General features: G+C 35.0%; 1 protein-coding gene across 5 annotated transcripts in view; it reads right to left on the bottom strand.

Annotated features, from left to right (window-relative positions):
* The window catches only part of PUM2 (pumilio RNA binding family member 2), a 79,112-nt gene that overhangs the window by 19,336 nt on the left and 41,692 nt on the right, over positions 1-18,084 (bottom strand). For 4 of the 5 annotated variants that reach the window (XM_080935373.1, XM_080935375.1, XM_080935376.1 and 1 more), the window contains exons 8-12: positions 14,593-14,718; positions 11,774-11,916; positions 9,777-9,915; positions 4,282-4,425; positions 3,917-4,204 (exon numbers count right to left, since the gene is read on the bottom strand). In XM_080935373.1, the coding sequence (XP_080791499.1) occupies positions 3,917-4,204; positions 4,282-4,425; positions 9,777-9,915; positions 11,774-11,916; positions 14,593-14,718 (840 nt within the window). The remainder of the gene's footprint in view (positions 1-3,916; positions 4,205-4,281; positions 4,426-9,776; positions 9,916-11,773; positions 11,917-14,592; positions 14,719-18,084) is intronic. The other variant, XM_080935374.1, reaches the window with a different exon arrangement.

Here is an 18,084-nt window from a genome sequence, read left to right as displayed (position 1 = left end):
AACAGAGCAGTCATAAGATTCATTATTTCACACATATTTTACCACTGACACATATAGTTACTGTGCTTTAATACCCTGGTATGATTTATAAACTCTCAATTGCAAAGTTGTCTGTTTTAGGTCATAAAAAAAGATTACATTCAAATAAGGTTTACTTTGGTATTATCCTGATGCCTGGAACCTCTTTTTAAAAATTGCAACTCAATGCAAAATGAGATTATATTAATAAATGGAATATTCATAAATTTCCCTCACCAGTCATATCTGACTTACATTTTAGCTGTGTTTAAAATGAAGCCCATATTGGCCCGAATATTACTAGTTGTGGCTGTGAGAAACAAGTGGGCACTTACTCCTCAGTATTGTTCATATAATCTGATGAACAGAAAAGTCCCAACCACCAAACTTTTTCTTGTAAAATTAATGCCTCTCTTTACTGAACCACACTAAAAACATGCCTTTACTTTATTTCTTACCCTTCAGGATCTTCTACGTAAGTTAGAAGTTCCTCCATCCCTTGGCTAACTATGAGTGCATGCTAGGAAGAACAACAATCTGGCTAAAAAGCAGCATGCAAATGTACAACCAAATCCTTTACTGAGTATGTAAAACAGATGCCCCAAATTTCTATCTCAAGACTCATTTATAACCAATATTCTTAATTAAGTTTCCCTCTTATTTTGAAATATCAGTCTCTTTTAACCAAATACCTTTTATATAACATTTTTCCACCTAAGGAACAAGATCTCCCTCCTCCATAAGGACAAACTCTATATTCGGACCAATATGGCAATTCTTTCCAAGGAATTGTAAATTCTACTAAATCTTGGTTTTTATATTGCAAGTCATATATAAGTAACTCATACATGTATATAAAAGGTCATACCTAGTATGGATTAAAGAAAATAATTAGAGAACACAGTAAGTAAACCAAGTTGAGTTTCTAACAGAAACCATGATTACAGAAATTTTGTCAAATTCAAATACCTATACAGAAATGGGGGTCAAGGTGACTTTGACAACTGCACAGGCAAAAAAGGTTATGCTGCAATACTGACTTTCATAGCTCCCAATGCAGTTTCTAAAATACTGACTATGTCTCATAAAACATTTCACATTTTAAGACCTTACATATGATACACAGATTTGAGAAGGACGCTACATGTACTTTAATAGTAAAACTAAATAACAAACCTTTTTTGTTTGGTGTTGGCAAAATGTCAATGTGCTAGATCAAATATGCTAATTTAAAAGGACACTGTCAAAGTGACTGCTTGAAATATATATTACATTATACTTATCTCAAACTCTTATTTATTTTAATAAGCAGTTTAACGGATACAGAAGGAAACCAGCTCTTTTGAGAGCAGCAGCATTATCATTTCTTGGACAAATAACCAAAAGAAACTAGTTGTGACACAAACAATGTATTCCCAAGAGAAATCAAAATCAAAACTTAAAAAAAATTAAGAAATTACTTCAAAATAAGAGAGCTTCTTTAAATTTTGTCTTGTCTGTAAATTACATGCAACATTGACAAACAAAATGTACCTAAGATACTAAGAAGGTAGACAAATGCTGGAATCACTACTCATTCATCAACTATGAATAAGATATTAAATCACAAACTTTCAATTAAAATATCACATTAGAAACAACAGGTCATAGAAAGCATGAGCTACCACTTATATTAGAGTAGCCAAGTGAATTGGAGTGTTTGATACTACTCAAAAATAAAGCTATGAGATCAGAAAAAGAAAAGCTATGTAAAAACAGACAAGTGTGTTACGTATTTTAGTTTTCACTTATGTATGCAACTGTGTAACATGGCAGTAAGAATTTAAGAGTATATATGTACAGACTTGAATGGACTCTCACAAAAAGTCAAAAAGAATGGAGAAGATGATTATTTATCTAGAGGCAGTTATAAGTGCCAAGTGAAATTAATGCTCCCTATTCTTAATTATAAATTTCATTTTAAATTTTATTTTTATATTATACTGGGAATTAAACCTAGGACTTAATGAACACTAGACAACCTCTCTAACCCTGAGCTATATGCCTAGGCCTAATGTTCCTAAAAGCAAGAAAAAATGGTTATTTCCCAGACCAGGCATCAGAATTCAGCATGTAATGTTTAAAAGTAAGTGGTTTACGATAAGAGGAAATTCCTAACTATCTGAGACAGATGGGAATCTGAAGAACAACTGAGTAGAGTGATCTAGAAATCTGTGCCAGAGCATCAACAGCATACATTAAAGAATATGGAGTTTATAAAAGGTTTTGTTTTCTCCCAAAGGATTATAAGGGGACAATAGCTGTAATTTAGAAACTACTTTATGTCCAGGATGTTTATATTTTAAACTGTGTGTCCTATCAGTTTTGCTCAGAACATTTAAGATTTTTTGGGGATAATGTCTCAATTGGATTAGAATCAAAGAATGAGTCTCACTGGAGTCTCTGGACATCATCTGGACATAAAAATAATCAACTTGAAAAGAAATTAAATAAGTAGAAAATTTGGAGGATTGGGTGGGAGAACTGGCTCAATGTCTAAGAGCAGTGGCTGCTCTTCCAGGGAACACAGGTTTTAAACCCAGCATCCATTTGGTGGCTTGCAACCAACTCCAGTCCCTGAGGATCTGACACCCTCTTCTAGCCTCCAACTGCACACACATAGTACAAAGGCATACATGCAGGCATAATACCTATACACATAAAATAAATTTAAGAGAGCAAATACAAAGTGCTGTACTCATTTAGAAAATAGTCAAGTAAAGCATTCCTTTATTATATTTCTTGAAACTGAAAGTGCCTTTTATTTCCTACACGTTTACAGCTGTTCTACAAAGACAGACTTACACTACAAAGATAAATATCAGTTCAGGAGATATATCAAGAAAATGGCAAGCCCCTGATAACTAGTACTGCATTAATTCTGCCATTTTATTTCTTTTACGGGAGGAAGACAGGGTCTCATGAAGCTAGGATGGTCACAAGCTCACTATGAAGCCCATGATGACCCTCAACTTCTGATTCCTACAACTCTACCTCTTTAAGAAATGGAATTATAAACTCACACCACCACATCCAGTTTATATGCTACAGATCAAACCTATGGCTTTGTGCATACTAGGCAAGTACTCTACCAACTGACTTACACCCTTAGACCAATTTTATCATTTTTCACATCAGAAAACAATCTGAAGTGATAAGAAAACAAATGAAAAAATGATTAGGGATTTTAAGAGTATCAAATGTAAATGTTAAAAACTTTCAGAAAAATCCCTTAAAAGTCCAAATTCGTATCTGTACTATTTTGAAGGTTATCAATTACATATAAAGAACTAGAGTATGCTATCCTTACCTAATGTTTTAAAATTGTGATTTCGTAATCCAAGTAAGAAACAATCTATTACATTACTTTTAATGGAAAAAGCTTAAGTATACTGGGTAGTTTTTTATGGGACTCTTTCATGGCTCAACATTTATTTATTTATTTATTTATTTATTTATTTATTTATTTATTTATTTAGCCAAATACAGAAAATCATCATCAGCTACCCAAACCTTGTAAGAATGTACCATCCAATAATGACCATTGTTCTTTTTAAATCATCCAAATTTTAGGGTGGCCAAGTACTTACCTCCTCTAACACTATAGGAAAACTAGTGATTAGCTAAAATATAGAGTACTAAGTTCTTAAAAGCTGGGGACAGGAGAACATGGACTTGCTGGAATGAGCTAAACATTTATAAGTGCCTGAAAAATTGATAGGAATTCTATAAATTAAACTGGTGTCCCATACTTTATTCCTATCTCTCCTACACTACATTATTACTGCTGTCTTTATATTAAAAACTCAAACACCTCAAGTACACTTAGCAAAGTACACTTGTTTTTAAACAAACTTACCTGATGAGCCAAATCCACTAAGAGCTGAGCCTATAGCAGCCCCCAAAGAGCTACCACTTCCAAAGCCAAGAGACGCACTTGCAGGTTGGCCAGGTCCGTGAGAAAATAAAGAGCTGCTCTGGGAGCTGTTAGTCAAAGAGCTGCTCCCATAAAACGAATTAGACTGCAGGTTAGTGCTTGGTTGCTGTTGCTGCTGCTGCTGCGGTGGCTGAGTGCCAATTGGCCGAAACAGACCGTTTGTGCTGCCTGTAAGACTATTTGCAGTTCCTCCAGCTGCTGCTGCTGCTGCTGTAAAATAATTCCAGATACATCTTAAAACTACCCAAAAAGTAGCTAAGGTCTCTAAAAATCTCAGTCATACTTACCAGCTTGTGCTGCTGCTGAACTAATTAAGACAGGTGTTGGAGCCATTAATCGTACTGGAGCTCCAAGGCCAGTTCTTGCTCCAGGGCCAACCACTAAGGCACCAGTCTGATCATAATAGGCAGTTGGAGCTAGTACTTGATAGCCTAGATAACATTAAAATAAGTATTTTATTAATGAAAACACTTTACAACACAAAACATGAATATTTCCCCTTATATTTGTGTTTAGTCATTCATGCTATCACTATCAAATCTTTGAATATCAACCATGGAAAACCGCATCTGACCTATTTTAAAAATGTGTTTTTAAAAGGTAAACATTCTCTCAAAATTCTTATGGCAGTACCTTTATCAGTAATGTCTTTTACTTAGATTATGAAGAGTTTTTTCCTTGAAATAGAAGCTATAGGATACCAAGAACCAAGTAATAGAAAAATCATTATTTAGTTATGAAGTGAGTGGCTAAAAAGAGTAGAGGAAGTAAATTAGAACACTTTTTTTTTAAAAAGGCTTATCTAAATTTTAGAACAAGGACATTATCAATACATTCTCTTAGAATTTCACTTGTAAGCATCATTTTAAAATCTTAAATATGAGAGCTAGGTGCACTTGCTATTCTTGCAAAGGACAAAAGTTCAGTTTCCAGCCCACTTACGATAGCTTACAACCAATTTTAAGGGATACAGTATACACATTCAGGCAAAAATACTTAGGCACACAAAATAAAACAAATTTTATTTTTATTTTTTCAAGAAAGGGTTTTTCTGTGCAATACTGGCTGTCCTGGAATTTGCTTCTCTGCCTCCTGAGTGCTGGCATGGCATAAAAAAAAAAAAAAAAAAAAAAAAAAAAAAAAAAAGGTTGTGAGACAGATGCCAGCCTGGTCTACATACTGGGTGCTAGGACAGCTACAGCTACACAATGAGACCCTGTCTCAAACACCTCCCCAAAAGTTTAAAAAATTTAAGACTATTATCTGAACAGGTAACTTAAGATCACTAAGAGTCTTCTTCTCTTAGAGGCCTTAGTTTTATTGTAGGCCTGTGTGTGAGGCAGATAACAACTTTTACATTAATTTAAAAAAAAAAAAAACCAGAGAGTAAAGTTCACCTCTGAGCAGTTTTTCTCAAGAGAATTCCTCTTCTGAACCAAAACCATGTGACAACTTTGTTAATTTCACCAAGGATGGTACATAATAAGTACTGCTCCAAAGGCACAGGAGAAAACTTAACTGTGAATAATAACACATATCTTAAGCAATAGGGTTTAACTCTCTCCTGAAACTCAGGTTAAGGTTTGCCTTTCATAGTAACAAGAGCTTGACAACTGTCTGTGAAAATGTATCAATAACCTCTCATGCTCTTAATAAGCTTTAAACCATAAGATACTGAATTACACTAACACAGAAGTTCTGAGCTGTGAGGCAAAGTCTGGGTAAAACTACAATAGCAAAGTGCCTTCAAACATAGGCATATTCAGTTCATGTTAATGAACTATGCTGAGATAAACCCTTTATCATTAAGAATAATACTTTCAAATGTATTTTAAATGAATACAGCAAATTCCAATGTAGTATTATGCACAACACTAAATTCTCAAAATGTAAAAACCACCTAACAGTTCACACTAATGTATAACAATGGTCCTAAACTCAAGACTTTAATAGTACTCCCACTCAAGCATTATGGTCCAGCTGGCAAGAGGTCTCAGCAAGTAAAGGTAATTCCTGCTAAGCCTGATAACCCAAGATCTATCCTATAACCCATGTGTTACAAGCAGAATTCTCCTTTAAGTTGTCTTCTGGCCCCTATATACTTGTTCTCCATGCCTCAACTAAATAAATAAATAAATGTTTCTTTCTTTCTTTTTTTTTTTAAAAAGCATATTGTCTATCACACCTGCATTAAACACCAGTATCACCATTTAGATACTAGGTTGCAAATACTCTTTACAAAAATAAAAATCCATACTGAAATGATGCATATTAATTCCCCAATCCTGCAAGACTTGTGTTCATCTGACCCTGTAAATTTATCTCAAATGGATCCATTGTTCTGATCACCAATACTACTATCTAGCTGTATTGATGTAATGTTTGAGTTCTTATCACACCTTTCTTTGTAATTTCATGCCACAGAACTATATTTTTAATCACCAATTTGCTACCATACCCCTCCTCAACATATTCTAAAAATGTTTAAAATGAAAAGCAAAACTCTGAATATAGTCCACAAAGTGATCCACTTAGTCCCTGCATCTTTTGTGTATTGTATGGAAGCATCATCTGTCAATAAAAAGCTGATGTTTGGTGATCTGAGGCAGAATTAGAAGGTGAAACATTTGGCAGGGAGATGAAGTCTGAGAAATAGTCAGGAGATTTTGCCACCCAGGCTTGAAGGAAGTTGGACATATGAAACTAAGAAGTGAGTGGTAACTAGCCATATAGGCAGACATAGAACAGTATAAATGTATTAAATAAGTTACAAACTAGTGGGAACAAGCTTAGCTATGGCTGAGGCATTATTTAATAAACGATAAGCCTCTGAGTCTTTATTTGGCAACTGGGATATGGGTGGAAAAGTCCAAAGTTAACAAATGGTACCCATCATGGTAGGCATATATTCCAAAATTATCTAAAAATCCAAATTTAGAACAAAAGATTCAGGTATTAGAAAAGCTCCTGGTGGGAAGGCAGGGAACAATCACCTCCCAGAGCAGTTTACTAGCCAGGCAGAGGGTATTCCTTTTAAGAGAGACCCAACCAGAGCCTTAGTACACTTTCCAGGTGGCAGAGGGACTGAGCAACCTGGGCCCATGAAAAATCAGCATGTGACTGCTGAAAAAGCCTATAATGGCCTGGAGTCAGAACAGGCACAGGGTCACTTTTTCCAAGTGGGTAAAAGTCATTCGTGGGCCCTCAGGAAAAGCCTGCAGGTCGCCCAGGTGAAGAGAAGAACCAACAGGAGGGGACAGAGCCAGCAGCCTATACAACATACTAGCTAAGTGGTAGAGACTCAGTAGATTCCAACTATATACACTTGTAAACAATGGGAAAAGCTGGGGAGAAAAAAAAAATTGTTAGGATACTTGCAAAGTCCTTAAGGAGAAAGTTTAAGATTAAAAAGAAAAATATTTTCTGTGTTAAAAAATGAAAAACACAATGATAAAATGCATCTGGATACCATATGATTTTGTTTCGCTTACAAATAATTTTAAGTAACAATTACAATTTTAGGTATCTTTCTTAAAAGAGATCAGAATAAAGCAGACTTATTTAGAAAGGGACTGAGGAATGGATGAGATTAAAGGATACAGAACAAAAGAACTTAAAGGATTCTTTATATCAGAGTAATAAAAAATTTTCAGAAGAATCCAAATTGGAACCTACAATGACAGCAAAACCTCTTCCAGATGAGAAAAATCCAAAGCCTTGAGTAATTAGAATGGCAATCCAGAGATAAAAATATACCAAGTTAAAAATACAGATTCTGTTTAACAAGTCACCGTAGAACAATGTCATACAATAGCTTATATATGTTTCATTTCGTAGAATTTGAAAATGTAAAATATTTACATGTATTAATAAATCATACAGTTGACACAAGTTCTGAATCCCAAGGGTCTTCTAGCTTGAATTTTCAAAGGAATAATTCTGAGAATGTACATTTATTAGAGATGTGGCCATATTGGAGATGCCTTTACAGACTGAAGCTAATGATGCTTTGACATATGTATCCAGTAAAATAGAACAGCTTTTTAGACCATTATAGTATAAAACATACTACAAATATATCTTAAAACCATACAAGTTAAGCAATTGTAAAAAGATCTAACTACACTTTAAAGGAAACAATCAGAGAACAGGAATGGAATGTGGAATCTCCCAGAGATAGATTAAATGCTTTATAGACTATTTTTTAAAGGTCAATTAAGACAGATAACACTGCTGCTGAAATAAACTGGATTTTAGAAAAAAATGATGAATTGGATCAGCCTATGTATGTGATAACCTTAGAATGAAAGAAAAGTAATGTGTTGTACTGAGAAAGAGGTTTTGACTGTTTCAATAGGAAAAGAAAAGCTGTGGAATCCATCAAAATTAGTAAAAATTAGATTTGATCAGAGGAGACCATAATAAGATCTTGACAACAGAAACAAAAGAAACCAAGAACAATAAAGATAAAGTATACACGGATCCCTTTCAAACTGGCTAATGCATAACCCATAAATCTTGTTGGCTACAGTCTCAAGACTCATCATACAATCCTTTTTATGATGTGGGTGAAAATTTATATTACAGTTTGGATATATAGTCCAAACCGACTTATAGAGTTTGATGCCTTTTCCCTAATCTGAACATAAAGAATCATCTTTAGCTGAACTGAACACACTGCACATTCCACATATGTTAATGAAAGATTCTATGTTTGCAGTACAAAAGGACCACACACCAAGGGAGAAAAGGCAAAGCTAATCCAGGTTATTATGTAAGACTCTAGACAGGACAACTGATGGTAACAGAAGAGATTGGATTCTGAAAGTATCTGCTGAGAATAGATATGGCTATGAGAGTAAAAGGAGAGCTAAGTATTGCTTCTATTTTTCTGATGAAAATTTTATAACAGACTTAGTGTAACATGAGATTCTATAGGTTCTTTTCTAAAAACATGTATAGAAGTTTGGCTCGCATGTAAGTCTGTGTACCACATCTGCCACCACGGTACCACTAATGCCAGGAGAGTGTATTGGATGGCCTGGAAATCAAAGTGAGATACTATGTCTATGTAAGTGCTGGAAATCAAACTAGGACCTTCAGAGGAGCAACCTGTTCTCTTAGTCACTGACCCATCTTTCCTGCTTCTCTTGGCTTTTTGTGATAGGTAAATTCCCCTGAAATTACGTAATTATTTATAATAATCAATTTTAGTTATCGACTTGACAATCTAGAATCATCTTAAAGCATGTCATTTTAAAATGTGAAATTTTAATTTGTCTTACTATGTAAAATGAAGTGGAAAGATGCTGTGGTTCACACCAGAAACAGTTAAAAAGAAACAAAAAAACCTCAAAACAAACCAACAACAAAAAACCCTTGATAGTTATGTTAAGAATTCTGTTATACTGTCATTCCTAAAATAAATTTCTCTAAACAAAAAGATTTGATTTCAAATATTAGTATCTGGATCTGAGGAGGTTTTGTTTGTTTTTTGACACAGGGTTTCTCTGCATAACCCTGTCCTAAACCCACTTTGTGGACCAGACTGGCCTGAAATTTACTACCTTTGCCTCCCAAGTGCTGTGATCAAAGGCATGTACCATCACCACCCAGATGAATTCTGAGTTTTCAATAATATATTAATAAATAGTCAAAGCTTCAAAGCTTCTGAGTTGATCACTCCTTACTTAACACTTTAAATCTCCTGAGCTTCCCCTTCCCAATCCTCAAAATCACTATCTCCCCCAAGCTACAGCTATATACCAAACTATTTATATACCTGGCATGCCTGCAGCAAGACTCTGACCAAAAGCCAAAGTTGGGTTTGCAGCTGCAGCTGCTGCAAGTGACTCTGCTTGCTGCCCTTGTTGGCCCTGACTGGGAGTAATAGGACGCTGACCTGCTCCAGGACGAAGAACCTAGAAAGGACAAATGACCCCATCAAAAGGAATATAGCAACAAATTCATCCTAGACACCTATATACTTATCACTGTAGAATTTGGATACTCTCTGGAAAATAAAACATAAATTTATCATAAAGTTATAAATAATTTCCACCATAAAAACAAAGAAACACTACTACTGGTTCTTGACAACCACAAAACTCTATAAAGCAATATTGAGGGTCTAGGTCTTTGGGTAAGTTACTTCTAATATTCATGCCCTACTATTCTCCTTTTAAAAGATAAAAGGAAAATGGCTAAAGAGTTAAAGTATTTAATTTTTGAATACTATTACTTATCAAACTTTGTATTTTCTAAGGTTGAACACTGAAATATGAGAAGCTTAAGGGAATTCACCCTTATGAGACTGTTCAAGCCAAAAACCAAACAAAAAACCCTTACCAAAAACCAAAGCACAACACAAGATTTTGGGACTCAAGGAAAGTTTAGCAAAAGAATAAGAACTTGTTTAAACATAAAACCTTAGTGTGAAAAATAACAAATAAACTTCAAAATAAGGTAGAAAACTCTAAAAATAATAAAACACAAGATTTATAAGATTAACAATACACTTGACAAAAAATATCCAAGCAATTCCTGGCGGAGTAGACTCATTCTAAGTGCATATACACAAAGGCTAAGCTAATCAATATCTTCCACAGAACATCAATACAGCATTAAAAATTATTAAAAATTCATAATAAAAACTACCCACTAAACAAGCAACAAGGTATTTAAATTGCTTTGTAGAAATTAGATGAACACAGCAGTCTGAATTCTCGCTTACATTTATCAAGAAAATTTTATTTCAGGCCCTTTCAAAAATTGTCTCTGAAGGTACAGAATGGAGGATCTCTGTGAGTTTAAGGCCCAATGTGTCTTTATGTTAAAGCCTTCTTTAAAAAAAAAAAAAAAACACACACACACACACACTCTACCTAATTAATACTTTACTTGGAAAATTAAAAGTAATCTTTAGTGAAAATGTCTCATCTTTTCATGATTAACTGTACACTTAAATATTTATTTCCTTTTACTAAACAAAATGTTTTTGTAACTAATTAAACATCTTAAGACAAACGAAAGAGCAAGCTCTTTGATACAGATATCAAGAACGTTTATTTAATGTTTCTTGAAACAAGGCCTCAGTACTCATGATGGGCTCCCCTTAGTTTCCCAGTGATGATGATTTCCCACCACTTCAGGTTTATTAGAAACTTTTAAGAAGTAATAAAAATATAAAGCTTACAGGGCTGACAAGATGGCTCACCAGATAAGAACACTAGCTGCTTTTCCAGAGGTTCTGAGTTCAATTCCCAGCACTCACATGATGGCTTGCAGCCACCTATAAAGGGGTCTTACGCCCCCTTATGGTATGCAAACAAAATACTTGTTAAAAACAAAAAACAAAAAACCACACACAAAATAAATTACTTGACATTTGAAGAAAGCAAAATTATGAAAATAGGACACACAAAACCATTTGTTTTAGGATTTTGTTTTTTTTCTCCCCCAGACAGAGCTTGCTTGTGTGGTCCTAGCAAGCCTGGAATTGGCTCTATAGACAGGCTGGCCTCAAACTCAGAGAGATTCACCTGCCTCTGCCTCCCAAGTGCTAGGGTTAAATAAAGGTGTCTGTCACGACTGCCTGATCAGACCAAACTTTAAAGTGATGATCAGGAAATTAAAACGAAAGTCAGTTAGTAGTTGTCTATCAACTATATATTAAGTTCTATCATGCTATCTACTGAGAAAACGAGCACCTTTTAAATAACAGGAACGCAATGGAATTTAAAGAATCCTAGGTTTATTATTTCACAAAGAAAGGCCTACCTGCTGCTGTCCAGGCTGAGCTTGTGATGCTGCTTGCTGATTGGCTGTGTTGCTTGCTGCAGCTGCAGCTTGTTGCTGAAATAAATTGGCTGGATACACCCCCCATGGAACACCGTAATACTGAGGTGGAACCACTGCTGGACCTAAACCCCATATGGCCCACCAAAAGAAAAAAAAGGTCACTAAATTTTATATACAAAATCAGTTATCATTAAATTATAAAAGGAGACAAGTCTAAGACTTAAGAGCTGACTATATCTATTACAATCTTTCTCCTCGAATTTGCTATATACCACACTCCTTTTTCTGATTCTTTTAAGAATCAGAAAGGTATGGGTTTGTTTTTGTTAAATTGAGACATAGTCTCAGTTTGTACTCTCAAACTCATAATGTCTTGCTTCAGGTTCCCAATTACTTGCACCATTATCATACCCAGCTTACTACTGATATCAAGGACAGGAGAAGAGTATTCATGACAGAAGTGGCCTTACTGAATAGATAGTAAACACAAGGCTACCAATAAATGAACAGGACACTTAACACACTCACATGCATTGACTGCCAATGTATGGGTATAACAGAGACACAAATAATAAGGTAATACATTAGATACTATAAAACTGTAATGCTTAAGAATAAATCACTGAGTAAGAATAAATTTTTTATGTTAAAATATTTTAACTTCTAATTTGTAAGAAAACTAGGGAACCAGTTCACAGTATATGAACTTTAAGCCTTTAAAGACATTTTTCTCATTTGAAAAAGCAGTAGTCACCCTTTTTACATGCAACTGAGTTATAGGAAAACAGATCTGAGACATCACTGTTCATATGACCAGGGGAATGAACTAGTTGTCTAAATGATTCAAAAAAAGGAGGGGAGGGGTATTATAAAAAAAAAAGGAAATTCAGGAGAAATAAAATGAACCGTTTCTGCTATTTTATTCTGCTCAAGAAATCTCATTATATAGATTAATGAGTCCACCAAAATAGTAGTTGAATAAATGTCCTGATTTCTGACAGATATAACAAATGTTCTAATATGTCAAATCAAATAAGGACAATTAACTTTGTTTACTTTTAAAGCCCAACCTCAGTGCTTAGAAGAAAATTAGAACCAAGAATAAATACCAGATCACTAAAAATAAAAGCACTTTGTGATGGTTTGCATATTAGAAGATGTGGCCTTTCTGGAGGAAGTGTGTCACTCTAGGGCTGGGCTTGGAGACACTATTCCTAGCTGACTGAGGATGATTAGTCTGTTTCTGGCTTCCTTTGGATGGCGATGTAGAACTCTCAGCTACTCCTGCACCATGCCTGCCTGGATGCTGCCATGCTCCCACCTTGACGATAATGAACTGAACCTCTGAACCTGTAAGCCAGCCCCAGTTAAATGTTGTTATATAAGACATGCCTCAATCCTGGTGTCTGTTCACAGCAACAAAACCCTAAGACACACTTATAAACTTGAAGGCAAATATATTTCTAGAAAATGTCAGAACACATAAAAAAATTGCAAAAAAACTCAAACTACTAAGAGCCTGTCTATTCAACACAGCCAGAAACTAGTGTGGCAGCTGAGCAAGAGCCCTAATCAAGATGTATTTTATACAAGTATATTAGGATTCTGAAGATTCAGCATGAGAGGCAATGCAAATAAAATATTAGATATTAAAATTACTTTATACATACTGAGTCAAATCAAATATACTACTTAATTGCTTTATATTATGACTAACCAAAAAACAAATAAACTGTATTTTCTGGCTTATACAACAGTCATAGTGCTAATAAAAGGCCTAAGTTAACTGTGTAGTATGTACTAAATGACTTCTTAAAGGTACTTCTTTCAGTCCTGTAAATATGGACACACACACATATAAGCACACATAAACACAGATGTCTGCTAACACCAGCATGTTAATATCTAGTTAAATGTCACCAGAAAACTACACATACATATAGAGTTATGTATCAACTTCTACACCAAAAGCTACTGACAGGTTTCTTTCTGTTTAGTAGATTAGACAGCCACACACAAAAAAAAAAAAAAAAAAAAAAAAAAATTGAAATTAGCTTTTTTTCTATCACTCTGTAATCCCATAAGTTTGGAAGCTGTTGATCTCCACAAAGAAATGGACTGTCCAACAGTCTTAAATACTAACTGGTGACAATGTATCTCTTGACAGAAGTAGCAGCAACATTTTCAAAGAGTAACACATTCTTGCCTCTACAATCAATATAAACCATGCTTAAGAACTGAACTTATTTTTGTATCTGTAGCTAATTCAACCTAAGTCAAACTCTCCCCAATGATTTTATACAAGACCAGCAAAATGGCCTGTTAATAATACTGCACCTGACAAGAATGCAAGTTTCCCTTAACTTAAATACAGCTTTGGCTTGAAGGAACAACTGTCAATAAAATTCTTTCCATACTGTTTGCACCCAGCTTGCTTGTAATGCTTAAGAAATGTCTTAGACATACATTCCCTTCAAGAATTTCATCAACTTCTAGATAATTTCTGAAAAAAAGACCCTTTATTTTGATTAGGATCAGTTATTTAAAATGCAGATCCACACTGTATGATTTCTAAACTGCAAACTAGAAATATAAACCAACTACACACAGGGATAAAAAGACTTGTTCTAGTGTTGCTGCCCTGTAAGAGTATAAATGAACTCTCTGCAAACTTCAGGTTATTATGGATAATATATTAGTTTCTCAGAGGAACTTCAAGTTACTCACAGACCACCCCTCACCAAAAAAAAAAAAAAAAAACCTTACATCAAATTAAAACCAAATCCATAACAAGTTACCTGCTAATGTTGCTGCTGCAGCCAATCCTGCTGCAGTATACGGGTCGGTCCCTGGAGGAGCAGCACTAATAATGTATGGATTTGGCACAAATGCAGCTGGAGCAAGGCCTGCTGAGAATACACCAGCTATATTTAAAAGGGTGAGAAATAAATGAAAATGTAAAGCATTTCTTCACTAGGTAAAAGGACTGCTATTCTGAATCTGGGGTCGGATCCCATCTGATAAGGGTTCAAATTTTTACTGAATAACCCCATTTACAAAAGAGAGAACACCAGCTGTTTTATGAAACTTTTGATCATCCTAAGTACTTTGGACTTTGTCCTCAAAACAATAGGGAAGCAAGAAAGAGTTTAAAAGAGAGTGACTTTTAAGTCTTTCTGATTTTTACGTCTATTTCTAAGTTTAATATAAGCCTATATGTATTAGGTAAAAGCCAAAAAGGGTTGAAAACTATGTACCTGCAGTATTCTTATCAAAAGAGAAGAAATTTCTAGACACTGACAATTAGCACATATACCCTTTGCCAGTCTCTGAAAACACACTGCTACAATGGTCTCTTCTGGAAAATAACTAAGACAAAAGTGTTAGAAATCCAGCTTCAGATGATAATGATAAAAATTAGTTTGTTTTTCCTTATCTTTTTGAGACAGGATTTCTAAGATATAGTGACCTACAAACAATTTTATGCCCAGACACGCAACACAGCAAAACCAGTTTTTAGGGTGTAAAAAATTAAATAGATGTGTGGGTTCAAGACTATTCTTAAACTTACCATCATTAGCTCAGGATTGCATGTTAAACTCTGCCTCAGGTCAACAGTTTCAAGACTCCTCCCTGGTTGGGGCTCAAGTGATTAAGAGCACAAACTGACCTGGTAGAGACCTACGCTCAGTTTCCAGCATCCACATCTCACAGCTGTCTGTAGCTATAGCCTAGATATACCCAGTACTTCTGGCCTGTCTGGGCACTCACTCATGTGCACTCATGTAGGCGTACAAAAACAAACACAGTAACAATGTCTAGAAAAATTAGTTCTCACTGGTTTCAGTTATTATGGATTTAGTTATTATAGGAATAGCCAATTATATCTAGTATTGATAGTCTACTTAAGGCCACCAAAAAAGAAACTGGAAGGCTAGGATTTTTTTTTTTTACTCATACCAAGTTTTTAATATATTATTTTAGCTTCAAAAACTACAAAATAATATTGACATTAAAAATTGAAATGTCAAAAAATAACATGGGGTCCAAAAACAAAAAAGCCAGGGTAAGAGGTAGTGAACAAATATTTTACATCAATCTACCTCACGAGTTCAGTATGGCAGCACTCTTGACCATAGCAGCCCTTACAAGGATACAACAACAGATGATAACTATGTCTAACGGTCACCATGAACTAATAATCACTGTGGAGACAGCACTTATAGCACCAATAGCCAGTCTTTCTTTTTTCTCCAAAAGCCAAGCTTAAGTGTTGGCTCACACCTCTAATCCCAGCACTTGAGAGGCTGAGGCAGGACTATTAGGACTCTGACAACTACAGAGACATTCTATCTCAGTAAAGCAAAGACAAGGAAGAAGTCCCGGTGTCTTCTGAAGCAACATTCCTGTGGGAGATCCACCCAGGGTTCTGTCTGTGGTGCGATTTTTTAAATGTGTTGTATCACAAAATTATATGCCATCTACAATTTGCCAAAAAAGAAACCTATCAAATTTTGTTGACTTCCACCAATCTGATAAGTAAATTAAAACATTGAAATAAAGCAAAAACAATTTTATGGTTCTTTTACTATCAAGACCAAATGTGCCAATACTTAAGTCTGTTTCTTTTTTTTTAAACTAATATTTATTAGTTTATTTTTATGTACACTGTAGCTGTCTTCAGACACACCAGAAGGGGGCATCAGATCCTATTACAGATGGTTGTGAACCATCACGTGGTTGCTGGGAATTGAGATCAGGACCTCAGGAAGAGTAGTCAGTGTTCTTAACCACTGAACAATCCAGCCCATGCCAACACTTCTTAATTCTTATTTTTAATTTAAAAATTCAACCCACAAAGAGAAAATCAATTATCCCAAAGTATTTTCAAATAACCATTATTATACATTGCTTTGAAATGTCAAGATAAAAACCGATATATAGCAGGGTGGCACGTATACGTAATTTCAGTACTGGAAGGTGGAAGCAAGAGCAAGGTCATCTTTGTCTACATAACAAGTTGGATTTTGTGAGGGTATCAGGATAGTTCAGTAGGTAAAAGTGACTGTGGCCAAGACTAGCAAACCCAAGTATACACTTACCCACTCCTCTATGCATACACAGTACATAATGAATAAATGATTTTTTAAAGCTTATAATTCACCCTACCATCCTTCCCTCCCCCCACTCACACATACACGCATACCTATTTATAAGTGTTCTTACCCTTGAATTTTGCCCTTGAATCTTACACTTGAATTTCCTAGGCCAATGCCATAGTTTTAATCATCCTAAGTAATAGCTGTCTTAATATAATGAGCAAGTCCCCATTTTACACTTCAGTTTTTTAACAATTTCCTAGCTTCGTTTTCCTGAGACAAGCATCAAAAACAAAACATCTGTTTTTCAAACAAATGAATCTCCACTACAATTCTAACAAGAATAAACCAACATTCCAATTTGGAGAACTGACAATTTTACAATGTTGGGCACCTCCCCCAATATTTTTCTTCAATTTTTCAAGTAAATTCCAAACAAAACAGTTCCTTTATTTTTATTTTTTGGGATAAATTAGAATGGACCATATCGGCCTGAAACTTACAATGTAACCCAGAGGTTCTTACGCTTCCCTAATGCTATGACCCTTTAATAGAGCTTGTCATGTTATGGTGACCCCTAACCACAAAATTATTTTCATTGCTACTTCACAACTGTAGTTTTGCTATTGTTATGAATCATAATGTAAATATGTGATATGCAGGATATCTGGTATACAACCCCTGTGAAAAAAGGTTCTTTAAAAATGTAATGTATATTCATACTCCCTTTTCTGCTCCAAGCTTCTCCTGTCATGTCTTAGTCACTGCAGACTATCTCAATGTTCTAGAGGATTTCTCAATTTTCTCAGGTAAATAGCCACACAGCAAGTAATGCAGTCCACTGAAGAACTGCCTTTTTTAATGATTTTTCACATCATGTTGCAGTTTCAAGACCTCTACATAATCTTTATGTCTTAAATTTATACTCACCCCCACAAAAAAAAAAAAAAAAAAAAAAAAAAAGGTTTCACTATGCAACCTTTCTTGACCTGGAATTCTCTATTTAGACCAGGCTGGGTCCCAAACTCACAAAGATCTGGCTTTCTCTGCCTCAGGGATTAAAGGAGAGTACCACAAGGCCAAGTTTTGTGGGGAATGAGGAAGCCCTTAGACAATGTTGTAGCATGAACATGCTATATCAGGGACCCTACCCAATGTCTCAACCATATGGGAGTGGCAAAGCTTTCCCCA

This window comes from Micromys minutus (genome assembly GCF_963924665.1).
Source record: "Micromys minutus genome assembly, chromosome: 1".
Taxonomy (NCBI): Eukaryota; Metazoa; Chordata; class Mammalia; order Rodentia; family Muridae; genus Micromys; species Micromys minutus.
The sequence above is the reverse complement of the archived record's forward strand: the minus strand, read 5'-3'. Positions and strand labels throughout refer to the sequence as shown.